Source organism: Microcaecilia unicolor, unplaced genomic scaffold, assembly GCF_901765095.1.
Source record: "Microcaecilia unicolor unplaced genomic scaffold, aMicUni1.1, whole genome shotgun sequence".
Taxonomy (NCBI): domain Eukaryota; kingdom Metazoa; phylum Chordata; class Amphibia; order Gymnophiona; family Siphonopidae; genus Microcaecilia; species Microcaecilia unicolor.
The window spans coordinates 91,425-114,447 of record NW_021963914.1 but is presented as its reverse complement, the minus strand read 5'-3'; the positions used below and the strand labels follow the sequence as shown (position 1 = coordinate 114,447).

The following is a 23,023-nucleotide window of genomic DNA, read 5'->3' as shown; positions in this document are numbered from 1 at the left end:
ATACTCTATCTTCTCCATAGAAGTGAATGGTGAGATACCTAGCTCCTAATATGTCTCAACTTCCGGAGATCATACTTTCCCATGTGATCTGCTATCTGATGTGCCCACCTCCTTCCGTTCTCAGCTACTGCTAATTATCAACATGTTTTGGGAAGCGTTGAGATAACAGTTTCACATCTTCCGGCTGCAATACTTTTCATACCTTTCTCATGAACTCTGTATTACCTCTGTATCATTGTATACCAAAACTAATAAGCTCCATTTTATTCATCTGATCCATCATTCTTTCATTACAAGTGCAGTATTTGAATTAAAAATTGTACCAATTTGTGGCAGGACTCATTGTTCAGACCTGCTTTTTGCAGATTGTCAAATATTAAATCATTTACTTGTTGTTTGGCCTAGTCAGTACTTTTTCAGTTGTTTTAGCTGTTAAAGGTATGTAAATTGACCCATCACTATTCCAGTGGATGGATCCCAAGCGGGGACACATATTAACTTACAGGAAAAGCAAGTCCTTGCGCAGCCAGTCATAGATTCTTAAACCTAGCTGGTATTTTTACAGCCTGAGTCCTAAAATCTGGCCTTCCACCCTTCCGGTGGGCATCTTGCTGTAGTATAATTATACAAAAGGTAAATAAATGAGTTATTTTTCCGGTAATTCGTCTTCGCACAAAAAGTAGTAGTAACCACGATTGTGTAGACTAATGATGTGCATCAGACAAAGAGCTTTCAATGAACCATCTAGGCTGATGAACTGTCAGGTCGTCCAGTAGCAATCTGCTATGGGTCTTTGTCTTGTTTACTGACAAATTCTCTCTTATGGAGACAGCAGACCATAATTGGAGGTTTGACCCCCCAGAATTATGTAATAGCCAAATCCCTGACTAAGAAGAGGCTATTCAACACCATTTCTTGGTCACCAGAAGGTAAAGCACTCTTTTCAGTTCCAAAGACCTGCATTGGTGACTGCTCCAGTACTGGCTAATGCTGAACTTCATCTTAAAACTCATGTGATACACACTTGCAGCTGAGATTATGCCATTAGAAAGTGCACTTGGGCAAACAAACCGATATGGAGAAGAGCATTCTGTTGTGTACCTGAGACACAAAATAGAGGTACCCTTGGTCGCTATTGAGAAAAGTGACTGTCCTTGATGCGATCAGACTGAAAAGCGTTTACCTGCTGGTCCTCCATAATCTTTATAAGGAAAGGACTATGCTTGGTGAGTCCAGTAAACCCTGCATCTCCCGTGAACTGCCTTTCTGTGCGACGAGGAGAGGATTTGCAAATTATGTACGAGTCCTAGGTGGGACTTTAAAGTGCCAGCACAAACAGGACAGACCATAGATCAGTAGGGAGATAAATGTATCCCCCCATCTCCTCCCCACCCAAGGTCATAAAACATGGTGCTAAAGCCGTACAGTTTAGCACTAGTATTTTCGCTCTTCAAAATTTGGTACGCGGTTAGCTGCCTATATTTGAATTCAGGTCTGAGGACTCCACCCTTTGCTGCTAGAATGTGAGACACTCATTTGTGGTTTTTCACATTTAAGGCTCTGTCTATTTTCAATTTCTTTCCTTTTTTTTTCTTTTGTGGTGGAGAGTTCTGGCTCTGACTCATTTCATCTAATAAACCTTTTTTGTGTGTGTTTATTTAAAAACAAAACAAAAAGGTTATGTCTAGGAAATTGATCCATTACGGCAAGGACACTTCATTAGAGGAGTCCATAAAAGGTACCCTAGGCATTTAAAACTCATTCAGAACCAAAAGAAACTATTAGTGTCGCTCTGTCCAAAACCTCAAAGATGTTTCTTATATTGCTGACAAAACAGCACAGAGAGGTTTCAAAGCACAAGGCACAGTCCAAAAAACAAAAAATGCACCAAGAGCCTCCAAAATCGGGACAAATTCTTTAATTCCACAGCAAAGATCTAAATGGTACATCAATTTCCTACAGGGGTGGTTGGATATATGGTTTCTAATGATAAAGAACCAGCTGGAAAGCTTAGGTTCATCAATAAAGAGGAATTTATCCCAGCGTAACTGAAGCCGAATAGGGCCAGGAATCTGCTGACACATTTAGAGCCTCCGATCCAATGTCTAACTCCATCGATGTTCTTCTTGGCATTTCTTTCGAGAGAATATAGTAAAAGCAGTGATGAGGCTGTTCTTTCAAAATTCTGAGACTTTAACCAAACAAACACAAGAGCGTAGAATAAGGGCGATTGGCCAGTCTGGGACCCGCAGTCGATGGGGGTGGATTGGGGCGGTGTGAGCATCTCTTTATCTCTGACAACAGCCTAGGTGGATGCGGAGGTATCCGGCTTAAGACCTCGCTTGCCCAGGCAACTGGAAGAGTAGCATGTGTCAGGGATGGGATAGTATCGTTCAAGCTGGCAACACCCTCGAATAGCGGCTGTTTCATATATGCAGAGCGAAAAAGTGGCAAAGTTTGAAAAGGCCGCCCTGTGCAGGGATTGGTCAGAAAATCTTTCCAGGTCGAGACCTTAAAACTGCTGCCTGGAGTTAGGTTAGAGCGGAGGAGACCTCTCCAAAAGCTGCTGCTCTGTATTAGGAGCTTTTATTTCAATTTTTCTGTCTTCACTGGTCGTCTCAGAACTCCCGGCATACCTTTTTTTTTTTTTTTTTTTTTAAACTCCGTGTGTTCTCAAATCATTGATTTCTTTTCCCCCTAGTCAGGTACTCTGGGCTATTATCACCAGCCTCTAAGGGTAATACCTAGCCTAGAGAAACACTTAATAAAGGATTCCTTATTTTATTTTAAGGCGATACTCCGCTGAAATCTGGCTCTTTACGAGAAAAAGTAGGTGGCTCTGAAAAGAGCCTTTTGGGTTCCTGGTTTCGTCCTCTCTGCGGGACAGCTTTACTTGCTCTTGGCCGCCTTGTGACTCTCGGTTTTCTTAGGCAGAAGCACCGCCTGGATGTTGGGCAGCACGCCGCCTTGCGCGATAGTGACTCTCCCAAGCAGTTTGTTCAGCTCTTCGTCGTTGCGGATGGCCAGCTGCAAGTGCCTGGGGATGATGCGGGTCTTCTTGTTATCGCGCGCAGCATTACCAGCCAGTTCGAGGATCTCGGCGGTCAGATATTCCAGCACTGCCGCCAGATAGACTGGGGCGCCGGCGCCCACACGCTCAGCGTAGTTACCTTTCCGCAGCAGTCTGTGCACACGCCCCACGGGGAACTGCAGCCCCGCTCGGGACGAGCGAGTCTTAGCCTTGGCCCGAGCTTTACCCCCTTGCTTGCCACGTCCAGACATTTCGATCAGTTGTTTTTAGAAAAAATAGCTGAAGCTTTCACAGATCGAACCGCTTTTATACTCTCTACCACTGTTTCTTACACTCCTTCGCGATTGGTTAAGAACCGACCGTCCTGAAACCTGCCTGTCTCCGCTATTATCTAATGGGCAGGCAAATAGGCCAATCCCAGGGCTGCCAGGCGGTCTGATGACGTTTCATTGGTCTAGACCAAAAAGCAAGGAGAGAAACTCAGCGCCAGCAATTTGAATGGGGACCCTATAAATTGCCATCCGAACAAGCTTTTCCACTAGTACGATCGATTCTGTGCTTTGTCCATTTTAGATAGCGACTTTGCTGAGCTTGTGGTCATGCCTGAACCAGCCAAATCTGCTCCCGCGCCCAAAAAGGGATCGAAGAAAGCCGTTAGCAAGACCCAGAAAAAGGACGGGAAAAAGCGCAAGAGAAGCAGGAAGGAGAGCTATGCTATCTATGTGTATAAAGTGCTGAAGCAGGTTCATCCCGACACCGGCATTTCATCCAAAGCCATGAATATCATGAATTCCTTCGTGAATGACATCTTTGAGCGCATTGCTGGAGAAGCCTCCCGCCTGGCTCACTATAACAAGCGGTCTACCATCACTTCCAGGGAAATTCAAACCGCAGTGCGTCTGCTGCTACCCGGTGAGCTGGCCAAGCACGCCGTGTCCGAGGGTACCAAGGCCGTCACCAAGTACACCAGCTCCAAATAATGGCGGGCTCAGCCTACAGCTTCCGCACACACACAACCCAAAGGCTCTTTTCAGAGCCACCCAATTTACTCTATCTAAAGCGCTAAAATTTTGCTGCACGACCGAGTAGAGCTGGCCCAACACTAGCACTACTCCTTTACCTTATTGCTAAAGAGGAAAGGAGATCGAGTTTTTCACTTTCCAAACATATCTTTCCCACACCCCACTCTCTAACAGCTTTTATTATAGAGCAAAAAAAAGATATATTTCCCACACACCACAAATATAACAAACTTTTCCCTTTAGGCCTCAGAACTGGCTACACATGAAATCGTAACTGTTCTAAAATTATTCAACATACATACGGACAAAATTAAGAAAAAGCTAGCACTACTCCTTTACCTTATTGCTGAAGAGGAAAGGAGTTTTTTACTTTCCCACACCCCACTCTGAATATAACAGCTTTTAAAGAAAAAGCTAACATCACAGCTCTGTTACTGAATGTGTGGGTGGCTCTTAAAAGAGCCTTTGGGTTGGTTGGATAGATTCAAATAAGAGTCAGGTCCTTTAGCCTCCGAAACCATACAGGGTACGGCCCTGGCGCTTCAGGGCATACACCACATCCATAGCTGTTACTGTCTTTCTCTTGGCGTGCTCAGTATAGGTGACGGCGTCTCGGATAACATTCTCCAAGAAAACCTTCAGCACCCCACGAGTCTCTTCGTAGATGAGACCGGAGATACGCTTGACTCCGCCTCGGCGAGCCAAGCGCCGGATAGCGGGCTTAGTGATCCCTTGGATGTTATCGCGTAACACCTTTCTATGGCGCTTAGCACCCCCTTTCCCTAAACCCTTCCCACCTTTACCACGACCAGACATTTTAAGCTCGCAAAGTGCAAACTGAAAAGCTCTACAGAAATAACAAGCAGAGACTTCTAACTGCCACTAATATAGAGGTGAAGCGGACCTTATGGAGAACTGGATCCTGAAACAAAGGCGGGACTGCTGAATCCTCCCCTCCCCCACAATTCGTGCCTCCGACTCTTTGTTCATTCTTCAACTTCTTCAAGGTTTCATGTGAGAAGAAGAGAAATGAACTTAACTGATCCAATGCCGTATGTCTATTTTATGTGTACATACCGTTCACATAAAATGTTGCTATATTAGAAGCCTCGTGAAGGATATTTACATTGAATATGAGGACGAGTAGGGACATATAAAGTACCATCTAACCTGCCCTTCCTCAGTCTCCACTCATTCCATACGAAAACTTATTTTGTTGTTCTCTACTTGTTTTTCCCATTGCTGCTTTAAACTGATTTATTTTTCCAGCATTCTCAAATGTGGTATTAGCAGACTATTATCTGCTTTCAGGAAAAATGTGGAATAAAAATTGGTAATGCCAATCATATCAAATTTGCCTCACAAAGGACACTCCACAGAGCAGGGAGGCCACGATTTAAATGCCAAGAGGACTCTGCAACTGGGGGTGCAGCAATCCAAGAAAGCATATCTCTAATGTCACTCTGGATTTAGAGCACAACCAGTATTGTGTGCAGTAAACCACAGGCCTTAATGTTCACCTACTTGCAAATCTAGATATCTGGGTTTAAAAAAGGTTTGGACAACTTTTGGAGGAAAAGTCCATAGTTTAGTATTGAGACAGACATGGCGAAGCCACTGCAAGCCCCGGAACTGGTCTCATGGAATGATGCTACTATTTGGGTTTCTGCCAGATACTTGTGACCTAGATTGCATACCACTGGAAACAGGAAACTGGGCTAGATGGATGATTAGTCTGACCCAGTGTGGCTATTCTTATGTTTTTTATGAGGTGCCTGTAAATTTGAGTGTGTCCCTTCCCTATTTGCTGGTCTGCTTTGGTTATCCATTGTCTTTTGATTACAGTACCAGCTTCTTCTTCTTTCAGGACTTTTTGTGATTACTCCCCCAGTTATTTGGCTTCCTGAACTTTTCCCTCTGCAGTACTGACCCTCTCAATGACCACCACCTTGTTCTTCCATCCCCATCGTTGGTATGGCTTGCTACTACACAGCAGAGTGTTTTTTATTTCCTGGCAACGCTTATATGGAACCAACTCCATAAGCCTCTACCTGAAGACAAATCCTTCATCACATTTAAGCCTTTCTTTAAACATTTCCTTTCATCTCTTTTCCTGCTACTGCCTCTGCCACAATCCTCTTCACCTTCTGCCACCCAATTGGGCACAAAGGCAGGACATTTCACCCCAAGCCCCACTGGAGAAGGGGGATCAAAATGCAGTAGAGGCCTTGTGCTGCTCCTATCCTCCATGAAGGATAAAGAGAGATATGAAGTAGCAATGCTGAATAGTGCACCATTCGGTATTGCCCTCTCTCTCCGCACATCAAGCATTGCCCTATCTCTCTTTCTCTCTCACTCACCTCCCCCCCCCATGCAATATATTCCCTCTCCTTCCCTCCCCCACCCCATCCCCATCAACTAGCATTACCTATTTATCTGTCTCTTTTTTTCAATGGAGATTCCCCTGACCCTGTCTTCTTCCCTGCCCCTCTCTACTCTCCCCACCATTCAGCATTGATACTGCCTATCTCTCTTTCCTCAGGTAACATTGCCCCCTTCCCCTCCTATGCAGTATTTCCTCTCTCTGCAGCCTCTCGCCAGCCCATCCAACATTACCTGTTTCTCAACCTCTGGCATGCAGCAATGCTCATGTCTCTGTTTTCGTCCCCCCCCCCCCCCCCCCCCCACAACTCAATCATTTAGAATTGCATATGCCAATCTATTCCACCGCATCCAGAAATACACCTCTGTCCCTCCTACTGTGCAGTACTGTCCCTCTGTCTCTTGCTCTCCAGCACATCTAGTGTTTCCCCATCAGTATTGCACTGTCTATCTCTCCCTCACCTCCCTCAATCTAATATTACTCTCTTTCTCCCCTTATTCCAGATTTCCCATTTCACTTATTGTACCTCGCCGGGTCTGCGCTAATAAATGAGCAAGGCTGAGGTGAGGTACCGCTGGTCTCTGCTTGCTGCTACAGCTTACTGTGCAGGCCCCTGAGGTTTACCTCAAAGGAAGCGAGACAGGCGCAGGAAACGGTAGTAGCAGCAGGTAGAGAGCCACAGTCTCACGCATCTGCCTTGCTTGTTTATTACCGTGGTCCCGGCAAGGTGCAATGGGTGGGATATTGTGCTACATTGCAGCAGTGCATAAAAGGGGAGGAATAGAGAAACAGCATGGTCGGGCTAGGAGAGGTAGTGTGTCTGTGAAAGGTCACGGTTGGGGCTCTGGAGGATATGGGGCACCTATAAATGAGGACAGGACGGAGATAAGAAGAGAATGACAAGATATTCCAAGGGCAGTGGGTTGTGAACAAGAAGATCTAAGAGTATATGAAAGTGATAAACAAGAGTCTATGGAGGAGCTACATCAGGGGTGTGAATGAGACAAGGGATTCAAATTAAGGTGTTATTTTAATTTTTGGTTAATTTCAGTTCTGACCGGAAATATATGCTTTGTCCCGATTGTCTCCCTTCATCCTCCCCCTCCGTTATCTGTAAGCCCCTTTGGTCTATTTTACAATCCCTGGTAGTCTAAGGGTGTTGTTGGGGAAGGGGTCATCCCCATTTACTCCTGCCCATTCTGACTCTGCACTCAAAATGTCTACTGGAGCTGGAAAATCGCTCCTGCCCTGACTATACCACCTGAGATTGTAAGGTAGTCCAGGGTGGGTGGGGCTATTCTTTGTATTCTTGTCGGGTGGTGGGGTTGTACTTATTTTTAAGTAATGCAGGTTTAATCTCACACAATAGTTTATTTGTTAAATAGAGTGCTCCAAATCATTGCTTTTATACAAAATTGTAGCAGGAATTTCAGGGCTCCATTCTCAAAGCCACACTAGTGATTCCAGGGCAGAAATGTGACGAAGCCCACTTCATTCCTATGGTCTTCGTCACATTTAACGTAAAGGAATCACTATCATGGCTTTGTAAAAGGAGTCCTAAATTTGGCATGAAGTTATGAAATCAGCTGTGACTTGGATTGTGAAGCAAAGTCAGCCACTGCAAAAGAACACTCTGGTTTTTAGTTTCAGTTTTCATTAGCTGTGGTTGTGATTCCATGTGTCCCAATGAAAGGAGAGTTTTGTTTTACTTCCATTTCATTTCAGTATATTCCATCTTTATAATACCAGGCATCCCAAGGTAGATTACAACAACTGTTAAGATGAACCCATCAGTAAACAGGATATCCTCAATGACATTTCGCATCTGTATTGTATTGAACAGTATAGAAAAATGAGCACAAAATACAGAGTTTATAACTGCTGTTTCTACCAGCTACAATTGTGCTTTTTTTGTGTCGGTACGCAACGGTACGGCGTACCGGCACCTTTTTTTTTTTTTGCTCCCCCCGCCCCGTGAGTCCATGTCCTGTTGAGCAGCAGCGGCCGCTACACAAAGAAAAAGATTTTAAAAATAACTTCAAACCTGGCTGAAACGCGGCACCCCGGCACTGTAGACAGCCATTAGGCATTGGCTGTTGCCCCGCAGCCGCTCCTCCTCTTGCCTCTACGTCACTGCGCTCCTCCGGGGTCTTCCTCCAGGGGCAGTGACGTAGAGGCAAGAGGAGGAGCGGTTGCGGGGCAACAGCCAATGCCTAATGGCTGTCTACAGTGCCGGGGTGCCGCGTTTCAGCCAGGTTTCAATTTTTTTTTAATCTTCTTTTTCTTTGTGTAGCGGCCGCTGCTGCTCAACAACAGGAGAAGCAGCAGCGCCCGGAAATAGGGGCTGGTGCTGCGTGCGTCGCGTCTTCGCGCCAAACATGGCAGGGAGAGGGAAACCAACAGAGGGAAGGATTGGGGAGAGAGAGAAAGAGGGAAACCAACAGAGGGAAGGATTGGGGAAAGAGGGAAAACAACAGAGGGAAGGATTTGGGAGAGAGAGAGAGAGGGAAAACAACAGAGGGAAGGATTGGGGAGAGAGAGAAAGAGGGAAAACAACAGAGGGAAGGATTGGGGAGAGAGACAAAGGGAAAACAACAGAGGGAAGGATTGGGGAGAGAGAGAAAGAGGGAAACCAACAGAGGGAAGGATTGGGGAGAGAGAGGGAAAACAATAGAGGGAAGGATTGGGGAGAGAGAGGGAAAACAATAGAGGGAAGGATTGGGGAGAGAGAGAAAGAGGGAAACCAACAGAGGGAAGGATTGGGGAAAGAGGGAAACCAACAGAGGGAAGGATTGGGGAGAGAGGGAAAGAGGGAAACCAACAGAGGGAAGGATTGGGGAAAGAGAGAAAGAGGGAAAACAACAGAGGGAAGGATTTGGGAGAGAGAGGGAAAACAACAGAGGGAAGGATTTGGGAGAGAGAGGGAAAACAACAGAGGGAAGGATTGGGGAGAGAGAGGGAAAACAACAGAGGGAAGGATTGGGGAGAGAGAGGGAAAACAATAGAGGGAAGGATTGGGGAGAGAGAGAAAGAGGGAAACCAACAGAGGGAAGGATTGGGGAAAGAGAGAAAGAGGGAAAACAACAGAGGGAAGGATTTGGGAGAGAGAGGGAAAACAACAGAGGGAAGGATTGGGGAGAGAGAAAGAGGGAAACCAACAGAGGGAAGGATTGGGGAGAGAGGGAAACCAACAGAGGGAAGGATTGGGGAGAGAGGGAAACCAACAGAGGGAAGGATTGGGGAGAGAGGGAAAACAACAGAGGGAAGGATTGGGGGGAGAGAGAGAGAGAGAGGGGGAAAACAACAGAGGGAAGGATTGGGGAGGGAGAGAAAGAGGGAAAACAACAGGGAAGGATTGGGGAGAGAGAGGGAAAACAGATGGAAGGATGGGGATAGAGAGAGAGGGAAAACAGGGAAGGATTGGGGAGAGAGAGAAAAGGAAAACAACAGAGGGAAGGATGGGGAGAGAGGGAAAAACAGATGGAAGGATTGGGGAGAGAGGGAAAAACAGATGGAAGGATTGGGGAAAGAGAGAGGGAAAACAGATGGAAGGATGGGGAGAGAGAGGGGGAAAACAGATGGAAGGCTGGGGAGAGAGAGAGGGAAGATGCTGGATGGAAGAATGCAGAAAGAAATAGGGGAGACACTGGAAGGATGGGGAGAGAAAGCAGAGCTGCTGGATGGAAAAGGGGAATAGAGAAAGACTGGCGAATAAGAGGAAGGGGCATGGGGAGAACAAGGGTGAGGAAAAGATGAAAAGCCACAGGTAGATGAAGGAAATTAAAGAATGGATAGTAAGAATGAATTAAATCTGGACAGAGAGAGAGCCTGAAAAATATTGAAGAAAGCAAAGAAAAAGGAGACAAAAATGACAAATGGCACAGAAGAGTTAAGCGAAAAGAAAAGAAAGCAGAATCACAGACTGGGACCAATATGGAAAGAAAAACAGTCACCAGACAAAGGTAGAAAAAAATCATTTTATTTTCATTTTAGTGTTTGTAATTATGTCCAATTTGAGAATTTACATTGGCTGTCTTATTTTGCACTGGGTATACTGGAGCTGTAAGAGCTTACAGAGATTATTTATAATGAAAAAAATCACGTTATTTTTTTCTCCTATAGTACTATAATATTTTCAATGATGTCTGTTTATATGCGCCATGGCTGGTATAGGGGGTGTGGTTAATGTGGGTGTGGCTATCAGGGGTGGAGCCATATGTGGTGACCCCGCCCATAATGAGTACCGGCACCTTTTTTTCTACAAAAAAAGCACTGTATAAATATCATGAAATAAAAAATTACATATCTACATATAGGAAGCCCCTTATTTCTGGTAATCTTTTGCTATTGTTTCGGGGAAGCGAAAATGGTGGCAATCTCCAACTACTGGCTTCAGCCCATATAATGGGCTAGATAGGGTCATACCTACTGTCTAACATCCTTGACTTGCTATCCAGCAAAGTCCCTTTCTGTGAATTTTGCTTGTAGAGCCTTCCCTATCTGTTTTAGAGCTCAGCCCAGAAAAAAGGGGTATCAGGGGAAGATAAGGCAGGCTTGGCTTCTGCTGGACCAAAGGCTAGTTTTTGCCAAAAGCTGAATGGGGCCAGTGCAAATAAAGTAGGGTGCATGCCAAGTATACTTCGTAAAAACACGGTTTCTGTGCACAACTTTAAGGAGGCAAGCGAAGCGAATGCGGAGCAGCCGGACATAACATGGCGGCTGCCGCATGCTTGCCCCCTGGTCCGAATCGCCCCCCGCTTCCGGCTTCCCCGCCATCCCAGGTGACGTAGCGGGGTCACAGCGGGTGGGCTCCAGACATAGGTTAAAAGACTGCCGAGGGGGCCTGAGCGGGTCTTTTGAAGCAGACGGTACACAAGTTTTTCTTTTGTTCGGTACATGGGCGTACAGCATCTTTGTTCTTTGTTTCCCCACGTGCAGTGAAGGCACCGGGAGTGAGACCAGCAGACTACGATCGCAGCAGCTCAGCAAGTAAAGAATTTTACTTTCGTTTTCAGCTGAGCCCCGTGGCAGATCGGCAGGAAAAAGGTTTTCTTTTCCTTGCAGCTCAGCAAGTAAAGAATTTTACTTTCGTTTTCAGCTGAGCCCCATGGCAGATCGGCAGGAAAAAGGTTTTCTTTTCCTTGCAGCTCAGCAAGTAAAGAATTTTACTTTCGTTTTCAACTGAGCCCCGTGGCAGGTCGGCAAGTAAGAGGTTTTCTTTTCCTTTTGAGTGTCTGGCTTTTTGCGCCCGTGCTAGACCTTAGACTCGCGTTTTTTGTTTAGTTTTGTTTTGTTCGAGTGTTTAGTCGACGGGCATTGCGCATTGCTGTTGGACTTTCTTTAGAGGAGCCCTCAGACTTTTCTGGACTTTCTTTAGAGGAGCCCTCAGACTTTTCATTGCACCATGCCTCGACGTGTGCAAGCTACTCAGCCACCCCCAAGTCGGGCAGAGGAGGGACTACCCGAGGCAGCAGTCACATCTCCCCGCATATCAACGAGACGCCGGAGGCACCCGGAGAGATACATTGATTTGGCTGACCTGCCCCTGCCACGTGCATCCGCGCCTGCAGCTACAGAGGCCCGCGGTCGACCGCCTGCTTTGCCACTACAACCTGCGGAGCTATCCTTCCCAGAACTGCCTGACCTGCACAGCACGGACAATGCTGCTTCAGCCTTGACATCTCCAGGCAGACGGGGGGGGGGGGGGGGGGGGGGGGACACGGCGCAGAAGATGGTCCTTCTCCAACAGCAGTTCAGATGGGTCTCGGCGTACCGATCAGCATCCCCAAGTTCAGACCCCCCGCCTGCTTCAGGGTGCAAGATCCAGCAGATCCAGGAGCAACACAGGGAATCACAGATCAGCCGAGCGGCCCAGGAGCCAACGATCCCGCTCCCGTCCTAGACGGTGTAGATCACCGTCGTACTGCAGGCTCCGACACCACTGTGGATACCACCCAGCTTCACGCCTGTCACGGGGACGACCATTGCAGGTCACCTCCTGCTTGCTTTGCCCCCTGTGGACATGCACCTCATCGCGGACTCCCAACGACAGCTACCCAGTCTGAGGGAGACAAGGTGGCACATGGACCTACAGCTTCACCCCACTGCAGACCCATGACTGATGACGCCCGTATGGTACGACACGACCCCCGGCGCACACCGGGCCGCGAGGCGGTGCAGGAAGTAGCGGGGACATCAAGCAGCCACCAGGTGGCCCCCGGAGTGACTCCCAGGGGCCGCACCCTATCTGATGGAGACAGCAACCTCCACTTAGCAACACGGAAGCACCGGGAGGTCAAACGGAGGAAGAAAGGTAAGAAACGTAGGCGATCTGGTCGCTCCAGTTCCACATCGTCTTCTGACTCCTCCTCCTCTTCTTCCTCGTTTTCTTCATCTTCTTCCTCTGTCTCCCCTACCGGAGACACTAACGCGCTCACCCACGGTGTCCCCACAGAGCGGCTATGGCAGAGAGTTCCCAAGTCCCTTCGAAAAAAGGTCATGCGTCGGAGGTATTTCGACATTTTCAAGCTGGTAGAGGACGGACGCAGGCGACATGCGAAGAAGCGAGCAAAAAGGGGCGACCTGTTACCAGACCACACCAGAGAGCTCCCACGGAACCTTGCGTGCTGTGTAATATCCTATGCACGCATGATGAGCATCGTGTACAGGAAGCAGCGTGATCAAATGGACCCCATGCTCTGTTACCTAGAAACAGTTTTAATCATCTACCGTGAACACGAGGGTTATGCCTGGTTAGCATATGACGAGCACTTTAGGGACAAGATGGAGGCAAACCCTAGGAAGGCTTGGGATAGACGACGGCGGCTTGTGGCTGCGGAATGTCCTCACGCGACCCCACAACGCACCGAGGCATGCCCCCCAGCACAAAGCACCCATGGCAGGGAACAGGCATGGGAGGCCTACCACGCTTTCTCGAGAGGTCTGTTGGAAGTACACAAAGGCACCTGCAACATTCACGACTGCAAATTCAAGCACCTGTGTGCCACATGCGGAGCCCCTTGCCGTTTGCCCAAGAAAACCAACACAAAGGCAAGGAGGCCAGCAAAAACCTTGAGCTATTCACCAGGGCCCCCACCCCCACCAGGCTGAATGCCATGATGCCTTGATTGGAGAGGTACCCCAAGCGGCAGGCCGCAACATTACTTTTGCAGATTTTATAGACCAATTCCCTCTTCTAACACTCCTGTAGAGAATAAGATAGTTATCAAGACTTCATTTTTATGTCCAGGTGCAACCACCTCCCGGCCACGACCAAAAATGAGAAAAATCCCTTTGGTAAGCATACTTAACAGCAACATCCCAAGACATTTGTTGGTCCCGGGATTGGCTGGTAACTAAGAAGAGTTTCTTTCCGATCACTGCACAGGGCGGGAATTTTAAACCTCGGGTTCGGATCTACTCATTCGTTTACAAGATTTCAAAATGGTTAACTTAATCTAAGAATGTGGAGAATACGAAACAAAAACGAACCCCCACCCCCTCCAAAACTAAGTAAGACACTTTTTTTTATCAGGTTCACTAAAAACAAAATGGATACCAAACGTGAACTCAAACCACGGTTTCGAGCCGTGTTCTACGAAGGCGGCCATTTTCTAGCAAGAGAAAGAGATGCGCCTCTATGTAAAGCACCAATCACGCCACAGGGCGGGCTTTTTATTCCTTCATTAACGGTTCTCGGAGCCTATCAGCAGCCATGGAGCAACCATAAAAGAGCAGAACGGGGGGGGGGGGGGATTGGTATCTTTTCTGTTCTGGCGCTTTACCCAGTGGTATCTTTTTGAAAGCAGAAGAGAACTAAGAAGAGCTTGTGTCCAGCATGGCCCGTACTAAGCAGACTGCCCGTAAGTCTACTGGAGGAAAAGCTCCTCGTAAGCAGTTGGCGACCAAGGCCGCTCGTAAAAGCGCCCCAGCCACAGGCGGTGTGAAGAAGCCTCATCGCTATCGACCGGGTACTGTAGCGCTGCGGGAAATCCGCCGCTACCAAAAGTCTACTGAGTTGCTTATTCGCAAGCTGCCCTTCCAACGCCTGGTGCGAGAGATCGCGCAAGATTTCAAGACCGACTTGCGCTTCCAGAGCTCGGCTGTCATGGCCCTGCAGGAGGCTAGCGAGGCTTACCTGGTGGGGCTCTTCGAGGATACCAATCTGTGCGCTATCCACGCCAAGAGAGTCACCATCATGCCCAAAGATATCCAGCTGGCCCGTCGTATTCGTGGCGAGAGGGCTTAAAAAGCATTCTACTCAAGCAACACACCCAAAAGGCTCTTTTAAGAGCCACCACATCCCTACACAAAAAGAGCTGACGAGTCAGTCTGCTCTATGGTTACTACTTAGCTCCCGATTTCCAGGCTGTTGAAGGCTTAAGGATTGTAGGCAGCATCTTGCAATCTCTCTTCACCGCTCTCTTCCCCCACCCCCTCCCAACTACAGTATTGAACAAGCCCTGCTCCCTCCCTTGGCCTCTTCTCGTCTACTGAATCGTGGTAACGCCGCCCCCCCAAACCGCTGTTCAGGCTGCATTATTGAAACACCCGTGTTCCCTTGCTCTGTTCTCGTCTGCTGAATTGTAGCAATGGGGATTTTTTTTTTTTTTGCGCCCAGAAAAGGCCAAAGGAGTGCAACTTTTATTCAGAGCGTACCTGCTTCTGCTGAATTAAACCAACTTGCTGGCGGCTACGCCTATCCTTTGGTGAAGCTCTGGCTTCTATAATACATAACTGCAGAAGCAGGCTTTTCCATGTCATTTAATAAGAACCAAACTCATCTTACTCTTTCTTTGATCTGTGTGGTTGTGGCTCTGAAAAGAGCCTTTGGGTTTATATGAGAATGAACAAATTTTGAAAGCTTCACTTTTTCTTAGGCGCCCCCTTTCCGGCCTTTTTGGCTTTGGGTTTCGCAGCCTTTGCTGGACTTTTTTTCACCTTCGGTTTCACTGCTTTAGCCGGGCTTTTAGCTACTTTCTTGGCTTTAACCGCTTTGGGCTTTTTGGGGCTCTTGGCTACTTTCTTGGTAGCGGCTGCTGACGGTTTCTTGGCTCTCTTCGGACTCTTTTTCACTCCCGCCGATGCCGCCTTTTTCGGCTTCTTCACGGCCGGTTTCTTGCTTTTGGGAGCGCTCTTCTTCGTGCTCTCCGGCTTCTTCTTGTTCAGTTTGAAGGAGCCCGAAGCTCCGCTGCCCTTGGTCTGCAGGAGGCTGCCCTTGCTCACCAGGCTCTTGACCGCCAGCTTCAAGCGACTATTGTTCTTCTCCACGTCGTAGCCCGACGCCGCCACGAGCCTTCTTCAGGGCAGCCAGGGACATGCCAGCTGCGCTCCTTTGAAGCTGACACGGCCTTCACGATCAGCTCGGAGACGCTGGGGCCCGATGATGACTTGCGCGCTTTCGCCGCTCCAGTCGGCTTCTTCGCCTTTTTCTTGGCCGCGCCTGGAGGAGCCGCCGTTGGTGCAGCCGCTGGAGCCGTTTCTGCCATTCTCCCTTTTTAACAACAAAGGACTCAGTCGGACTTCTAGTGCAGAGAAAAAGCAAATTACTAAAGCTCCGCGTTTCCTTTACTTGCCTGAACCGCCCCGCTCTTCCTCTTATTTATAGTAGTAGTCGCCCTCTGATTGGCTGCCCACTCAATGCCTGCTTTCTACAGACTCTAGTCTACGGCTCTTCTAGCCCTGTGTTTCTTCAGCACCCGAAATTATGTTTTTATGACAAAATGACTTTCATTTCCACAAACATTCTCATTCGGATCTCAAAAGAAGAGTTTACAGTGTGGAGAAACCGTGGTTTGTGATCTAGATGTGGGCTAATAAAGTTGAAAAGAGCGCACTAACTGCTTCCTTCAGTCTTCTTCAGCTCCCAAAGCCATAAAACAAACATTTTGATTTGTGAAAATTAAAGCGATCTCTGGCTCTACATTTATATAAACTCTCTGGAACAATTTTTTAAAAGGTGTAAAATGACACTGTTCCTCATCGGCTCTTCCATAGGAAAATTCTCATTAAAAAAAACCTGATCTAACTAAAGAGAACTAGCACATACTATTCTGCACTATCCTGGTATTAAACCTATTAAACGTTTGTTGTCTTAATAATCAAAATCCTAGTTTAGGTGCTCAAGTGTTGCCTGGGGTGCATTTATAGAAAATAATGTACAAGTTAACACTTGCTAAAGCAAAACATAAAACAAGGAAAGAAAACAATCTCCACAAGAAAAAAATGTATCAAATCCTTTCAGACCATAAAAAGGAAAGAAGAGTAACAAATTGATAAGGAGATTATATATGTAACTTTCTAAATAACACCAAAAGGCCTTAGGGAGAATTAACTCTCCTGTTGTGATTTAATTTAAGTCCAGTATGGTTCTTTATTGCTCTGGCAGAAAATACATATATTTTGCACCCAGGTATTTTATCATACATTAACAAAAATATGCCAGCAAAAATGACACCCCCCACCAGCGCCACCAAGGATAGCATTTCTCATCTTAAGGCCAGAAAAGCCTTAACAGGGGATGCCAGGCATCTCCTATACCTGAAAATAATTAAACCACTGTAATTGGACTAGAAAACTTCATTAACTTTAACAAGCAGCCCTCAGGGTAGCAATCCACATTTGCATGACCTGCACGATGAAGGTAGCTCTGTGCATCGGGAGCCCTTGGGGCTTCTTAAGCAAGAATGAGCAAGCATTAACAGAAAGGTGAGAAAGGGTAGCAGCTGAGTCATAAAAGGGGGAAGGAATATGGGTATAGCCAATGATTTGTCAACCGTATGCATGCAAATCACACAGCAGGCAACCGGGTAATCCAGCCTCTGCCGCAGCACTTGAGGTGGAGACATGCGCGTGTTATAAAGTGAACAGTATCACAAAGAGCAGCAGTGGGATATGAAGCCGCCACCTTTGTACTGCAAGACTTGTGCTCTAACCAAAGATCACAAGGAGCAGCAGTGCGCTATGAACCCGCTACCTCTGAATTGCAAGACCGGTGCTCCAACCAAAGGTCACAAGGAGCAGCAGTGCGCTGTGAACCCGCTACCTCTGAATTGCAAGACCATTGCTCCAACCAAAGGGGACAGGAAGGAATACGGGTATAGCACGATTTGTCAACTGTATGCCTGTAAACCCACAGAAAGCAACCGGGTCACAGCAAGCCTCGGGCGTAGCACTTGAGGCGGAAACATGAGATGTGTTATAAAGTGTACGATATGAAAGGAACCCCTGCTAGAGATACACCTGTAAATTGGCCCAGATGTAGAGGTGGCTGAAGCAATAGGGAGGGGCTGCATGGGAAAATTTCTGGCATGCAGGAGAATTGCTCCCATGTTCCCATACCAGGCCGAAAGCATGGTGACCCTGGAGAAATACGTGGCAACGGAACATTTATCCAAGTACAGAAATTTATCCAAGTTGGTAATCAATACAGTTACTTTGACGCCCCAACCAGACCCCGAGGAACTGAAATTTATTGTGGCCATCTGGTGAGGAGCCGGCAGGTCGACAGACCTAAGGGCAGGGCCTAATGGCGCCGCATCCAACAAGAGCTCCTGAGCCTTGGGTGGTCACGGTCCTCACCGCGTCTTGGGGACCGCGAGCAAAGAGGGGCGGAAGAGGCGAGCGGCCATCCTGGACCCTCCCCAAGCACGCGCAGGAGGTGAAGGCACCGGAAAAAACAAAACGCAACTTCACTGGAAAGAGCAGGGGGATGAAAGCGCGAACTGAAGCAACTACTACTACTATTTAGCATTTCTATAGCGCTACAAGGCGTACGCAGCGCTGCACAAACATAGAAGAAAGACAGTCCCTGCTCTACCTCACTGGTCTGCCACACACGAGGTGGCCCCCCCGGCCAGGCCCTGACTGTGGACAAAGCGCGCGGCCGGCCTGTGGCACGAGCAGGACGGGGCATGCTGGCCCCAGAGCCAGGTAGGATCGAGGGGCATGCTAGATGGCTGAAAAGGAGGGCTGCAAGGGGAGACCGCTAAAATGCACGACTCGAGACAAATCCACAAAGAAACAGCAAATGGCCGCAATGTACAAAAGCATTAGTGGGATTTGAGCTCACCACCTGAAAACGGGCAAAAGACGCCTGCGGAACCGGGTTGTCAACATACGCGCCCGCGAAGCCGGCCAAAGTGGACGGCATTGGGGAAAACGCCAAATGGCCAACCATGCGAAGAAACCGGCCAGTATAAAGGCGGCTGCGAAACCAGCTGAGCAGAATGGGTGATCGCAACCCCTCTTAACCAACATCTGACCTGATCCAATGCTGACCTGATCACGCGGCCAACGGAGAGCGCAGTGGTGGACACAGCCCGTGACCCACAACCATGTGGCAGGCCAGAAAAAGACCCGACCGCATGGCTGCAGGCAAGGAGCTTGCGGAGCCAGCTGTAGCCGCTGCAAATAAGTGCCCACAACCACGTTGCGGTCTCACAGGACTCCGGTTTTGGGGTGCGGGAGAACTGCGAGCAAATACAACAGGGCCGGATCACCCTGAAGGCTGACTTCGAACCTGCCACCTGAATCCGGCGCTGTTCAAGCCCCGACCCAGTGTCCGGTTACCAGAGGATTAGCAGCACTCACCTGCAGCGACCCAGGCACCGACAACCACGTGAAAGATCTAGTGAAAAGCACGGATTGGTTGAGAGGCATCGGAAGAGCCAGACTAGGCCGACCAACAACGACACGAGTCACATCTACCCGGTAGGGTCTATTCCTAAAGGAGGCACTCGTGCGATCGAGAGTCCAGCCGGAGGACTGAAAGGTCCAAAGCCATGCGATCTGACCGGACTTTTCAGGTCAGCTAAAAATTGGGGCTGAAAATTCCCGCACCGCTAACCACCGACCAAGAGACTCCCATTGTCTCGTTGGCGACCCTTAAGCAGTGCGAGAGGGCGTCCCCTGAAGCCCTGCCCCTTCCAGCCACCCAGCCAATGACGGGTGAGGTTCTCCCCTACGTCATTCAGAGGGAAGCCGGAAGGGAAGGGTTGCTCGGTTCGGGGAGCTGCTGCGTGGCAGCCGCCATGTTATTGGCGGCTGCTCGGCATACTCCTCGCCGGCCTTCTTTACTGACTGTGTTATAAGAAATGATTTACTTGGGGAAAAGAGCACTAGAGCACTCGCTACTGTTTATAATTTAAGAGCAGGTGCTGTATTTATAAGTTTTAGGATATTAATTTCTCCACCAATCACCAAAGGTGATAATTGCAATAAATTAAATAAATTAAGTATATATAAAAGATACCATATACTCAGAACACAAAGAGACCATATTTTTAGCTTCAAAAAGGTTGATTTAATATACAATTGCACACGAGAGGTAGGTTTTTTAAAGAGATCTTTACAGATAATCTGTGCTTAAGTAAGGTAAAGTAGAGTAGCAGGTCTAGATCAAAAGTTATAACTTACAAAGCAGTCTGTTGCAAAGCATTTTGTGGTCCATTGAAGAGCCATGAGGCAGGTGGACTGCAGATCAGGAGCAAGGCATCTGGATTGGTGCTGAAGAGAGAATCTCCTGGAGGGAGAGTCTTGAAGAGAGAAGAGAGTCTCCTTCTTGGGGAAACAGCTTGTCCTTTTATACTCTTATTTTGCAGGGAAGCAGGCCATGTGCATCTGGTTTCCTGGTTTCCACACGACCCTTGGGCATTTGCAAAGCATTGTGGTATCTTGGTCTCATGTCTTATGACATCACAAGACTTGCTGTCTGGATTTTACTGACAAATGGTTTATTGTAGTGCAGGGTTTGCCCCTGCTTGAATCTCTGTGATAGATATTCTGATAAGATTTGTCTGGGGCGGCCAGCAGGTGTACTTTGTTTTTAGTAGCTGTATTTCATACCTTTCCCACCTGCTTGTCTCCTTGCCTCTACTGGATACCTTTTATATTTGTTGTGTTGATCAGCCAGGCTTTTTTGATCAGAGGAAGAGAGTCAATTTAGCCTTGAGGCAGTCTCTTACTTGAGGAGTCTTTTGTTAAAGGGGGAAGTGAGGTCAGTAGTACTTTTGTCTTTTAAATGTCTTTTAAATATTCCCCAAAGGGAGAGGGAAGAGGGCTTTTGGAATGAAAGCCAGTTCTGCTGCAGTGTCAAATATATATTTTTTAAAAGCTGCACAAATATATTGGTGTATATATAGGTATCTGATCCAACACAACATCATGCTACACATTTAATTCTGATGATTGGCTTATACCATAACAACTGGACCAGGGAAAATCCACAGTGCCAGGAATAGCATCATAGAATGTTGCATGTCTGGAAGCTGGCCAGGTGCCCTTGGAGGGACTGGTCACAGTCGTGGACAGGATGCTGGGCTCGATGCCCCCCTTGGTCTTTCCCATTTTGGCATTACTTATGTACTTATGACTGTCTACCAACCACTATTTTATATTGCAGGGTGAAATGTTGGACACTCGGAAACACATGGTGGGATTGGCCGCCGTCATAGACAGGATGCTGGGCTCGATGGCCCCTTGGTCTTTACCAGTCAGTGTGGCATTACTTATGTACTTACAACTATCTACCAACCACTATTTTATTTGCAGGGTGAGATGTTGGACACGCAGCAACACATGGCGGGATTGGCCGCCGTAGTGGAAAGGGTGCTGGACTCGATGGCCCCTCGGTCTTTCCCAGTGTAGCAGTACTTATGTACTTATGATTATCTACCAACCACTATTTTACATTGCAGGGATAGATGTTGGACACTCAGTAACACATGGTGGGATTGGCCGCCAGTTGTGGCCAGGATGCTGGTACTTATGACTGTCTACCAACCACTACTTTATATTGCAGGGTGAGAAGTTGGACACGCGGCAAAAATTGGGCAGCTCTCGGACCGTACGGCGTAAACTCGGCCTGAACACTGAAGGCGAAGGAGTAAGAACACACGAGACGGGAGTCAGAGGGACATAATGGGCCCAGGGCTATCCCCGTATCCCAGTAATCCAACGCCGGCAGGCCCAGAAAGAAAGTGAATCGGAAAATCGGCATGTGACGCACGATCGGGCAGAAGAGATCTGCCCAGGGTTCTTTCAAAGAGATGGGCCCATCTTATCTGCCAGTCGGAATGACCTGTTGCAGAATGTGCTAGACCCTGTTAATTGGCACAACTGGCCGCAGCGGTGGTGGGGGGGCCCGGGGCAAGCTGTGCTACCCCGGGCTGGTGGCGGGGTACCCAAGCCTGATGGTATAAGCTAGGCAGCTGGGGTAGCAGCGCTTACGGTTGAGCTCCCTTGCTGTGCGGCGGGGAGCTCTGTTTACGATTGGTCAGTCTTGCTATGACGGCGGACTGGGTTTGGATAATGAGCCAGAGGCTGGATCGGCTTGGGTATACCCATGGTTATGATGTTTTGTATATAAATAAAGCTGCGGCCGAGTTGTGCCATGTTAAATAAATAGGTTACAATTGTGTCATAGCAAAGTGATACAGAAGGAATGTCCAGGGATATTCCCAGTGGTGTGATACGGTGAGGTAGCTGAGATAAGAATGCCTGGGGCGAGTCTTTATTCCCTACACAGTGATACACTGAGATAGGTTGGAAATGCCAGAGGGTGAAGGGTTGGCGGTTTTTTTCGCCACTATAGCATTTTCACAGGACTCCGGAGTCCCAACGTGGGGGGGTACTTTTTCGATCGAGAGTTTTCCTGAGGGTGATTTATCTGGATTAAGTTAAGTATATTGCAGAGGGTTTTCCTCAACACTGTTTAAAATCTACTTAATCTATTTAAAGCTGTATGACAATTGAACTTCAGGTGCCCTTCCCATTAGGGGGCTCATCTAGATAGTCCTTTACTGACTTAGGTCAGTTTTTTAGTGGTAGTTTGGTTTGTGGTGTCCGTTTGAATTTATAATTACAATATAGTTTGAGAGAGGTAGTGAGTTTTTTATCCCATACGGTTTTCTCATGTAGCATGAGTTTTTGCGTTGGGGTTTTTTTCTCTTTCCTCTCTCAAACAGAACCTATGATATTATCCTACTCCTATTTATGCAAGTGATTGTGAATACTTTTGTATGGTTCCTTGCTAGGAGATTTGAGGTTCCTTTTGTTAAAACTTAATTGTTTCAAGGGGTGAATTAATTTGTTTTTTCACCAATTTGAAGGGACACCTCCATACTATCGCTATATATTATAGTCAAACTCCTCTTATTAGGTTGATATGTTAAATAAATACCATGTGTCATGTCATTATTGTATGATTATTGTTATATCAAAGAACCTATAGGCCCGAGGGGTCTCGGCTGCCTATGTTATGGGGAACTGGATCCTGAAACAAAGGCGGGACTGCTGAATCCTCCCCTCCCCCACAATTCGTTCCTCCCACTCGGTGTTCATTCTTCAACTTCTTCAAGGTTTCATGTGAGAGGAAGAGAAATGAACCAAGCTGATCCTATGCCGTATGTATATTTTATGTGTACATACGTTCACATAAAATGTTGCTATATTCGAAGCCTCGTGAAGGATATTTAAATGGAATATGAGGATGAGTAGGGACATATAAAGTACCATCCGTGGGAATGAGGGGAAGCTGAACCAGAGCTGGATCATACCTGCTCCTCGGAGGCATGCTGATTGCCCACC

General features: G+C 47.5%; 4 protein-coding genes and 1 pseudogene across 4 annotated transcripts; 2 read left to right on the top strand and 3 right to left on the bottom strand.

Annotated features, from left to right (window-relative positions):
• Positions 1-2,837: 2,837 nt before the first annotated feature.
• Positions 2,838-3,282, bottom strand: LOC115459730 (histone H2A type 1-E-like). Its single transcript, XM_030189532.1, has one exon. It carries the CDS (start codon positions 3,280-3,282, stop codon positions 2,890-2,892), a length of 393 nt encoding a protein of 130 aa, XP_030045392.1. The 3' UTR covers positions 2,838-2,889.
• A 340-nt stretch (positions 3,283-3,622) lies between these two features.
• Positions 3,623-4,011, top strand: LOC115459736 (histone H2B type 2-E). Its single transcript, XM_030189538.1, has one exon. It carries the CDS (start codon positions 3,631-3,633, stop codon positions 4,009-4,011), a length of 381 nt encoding a protein of 126 aa, XP_030045398.1. The 5' UTR covers positions 3,623-3,630.
• A 519-nt stretch (positions 4,012-4,530) lies between these two features.
• LOC115459741 (histone H4) lies at positions 4,531-4,869 on the bottom strand. Its single transcript, XM_030189542.1, has one exon. It carries the CDS (start codon positions 4,867-4,869, stop codon positions 4,558-4,560), a length of 312 nt encoding a protein of 103 aa, XP_030045402.1. The 3' UTR covers positions 4,531-4,557.
• Positions 4,870-14,225: 9,356 nt separating this feature from the next.
• On the top strand, positions 14,226-14,750 carry LOC115459717 (histone H3). Its single transcript, XM_030189520.1, has one exon. The coding sequence runs from the start codon at positions 14,274-14,276 to the stop codon at positions 14,682-14,684; it is 411 nt and encodes a 136-aa protein (XP_030045380.1). The 5' UTR covers positions 14,226-14,273; the 3' UTR covers positions 14,685-14,750.
• A 507-nt stretch (positions 14,751-15,257) lies between these two features.
• LOC115459715 lies at positions 15,258-15,969 on the bottom strand (annotated as a pseudogene).
• Between the last annotated feature and the right edge of the window lie 7,054 nt (positions 15,970-23,023).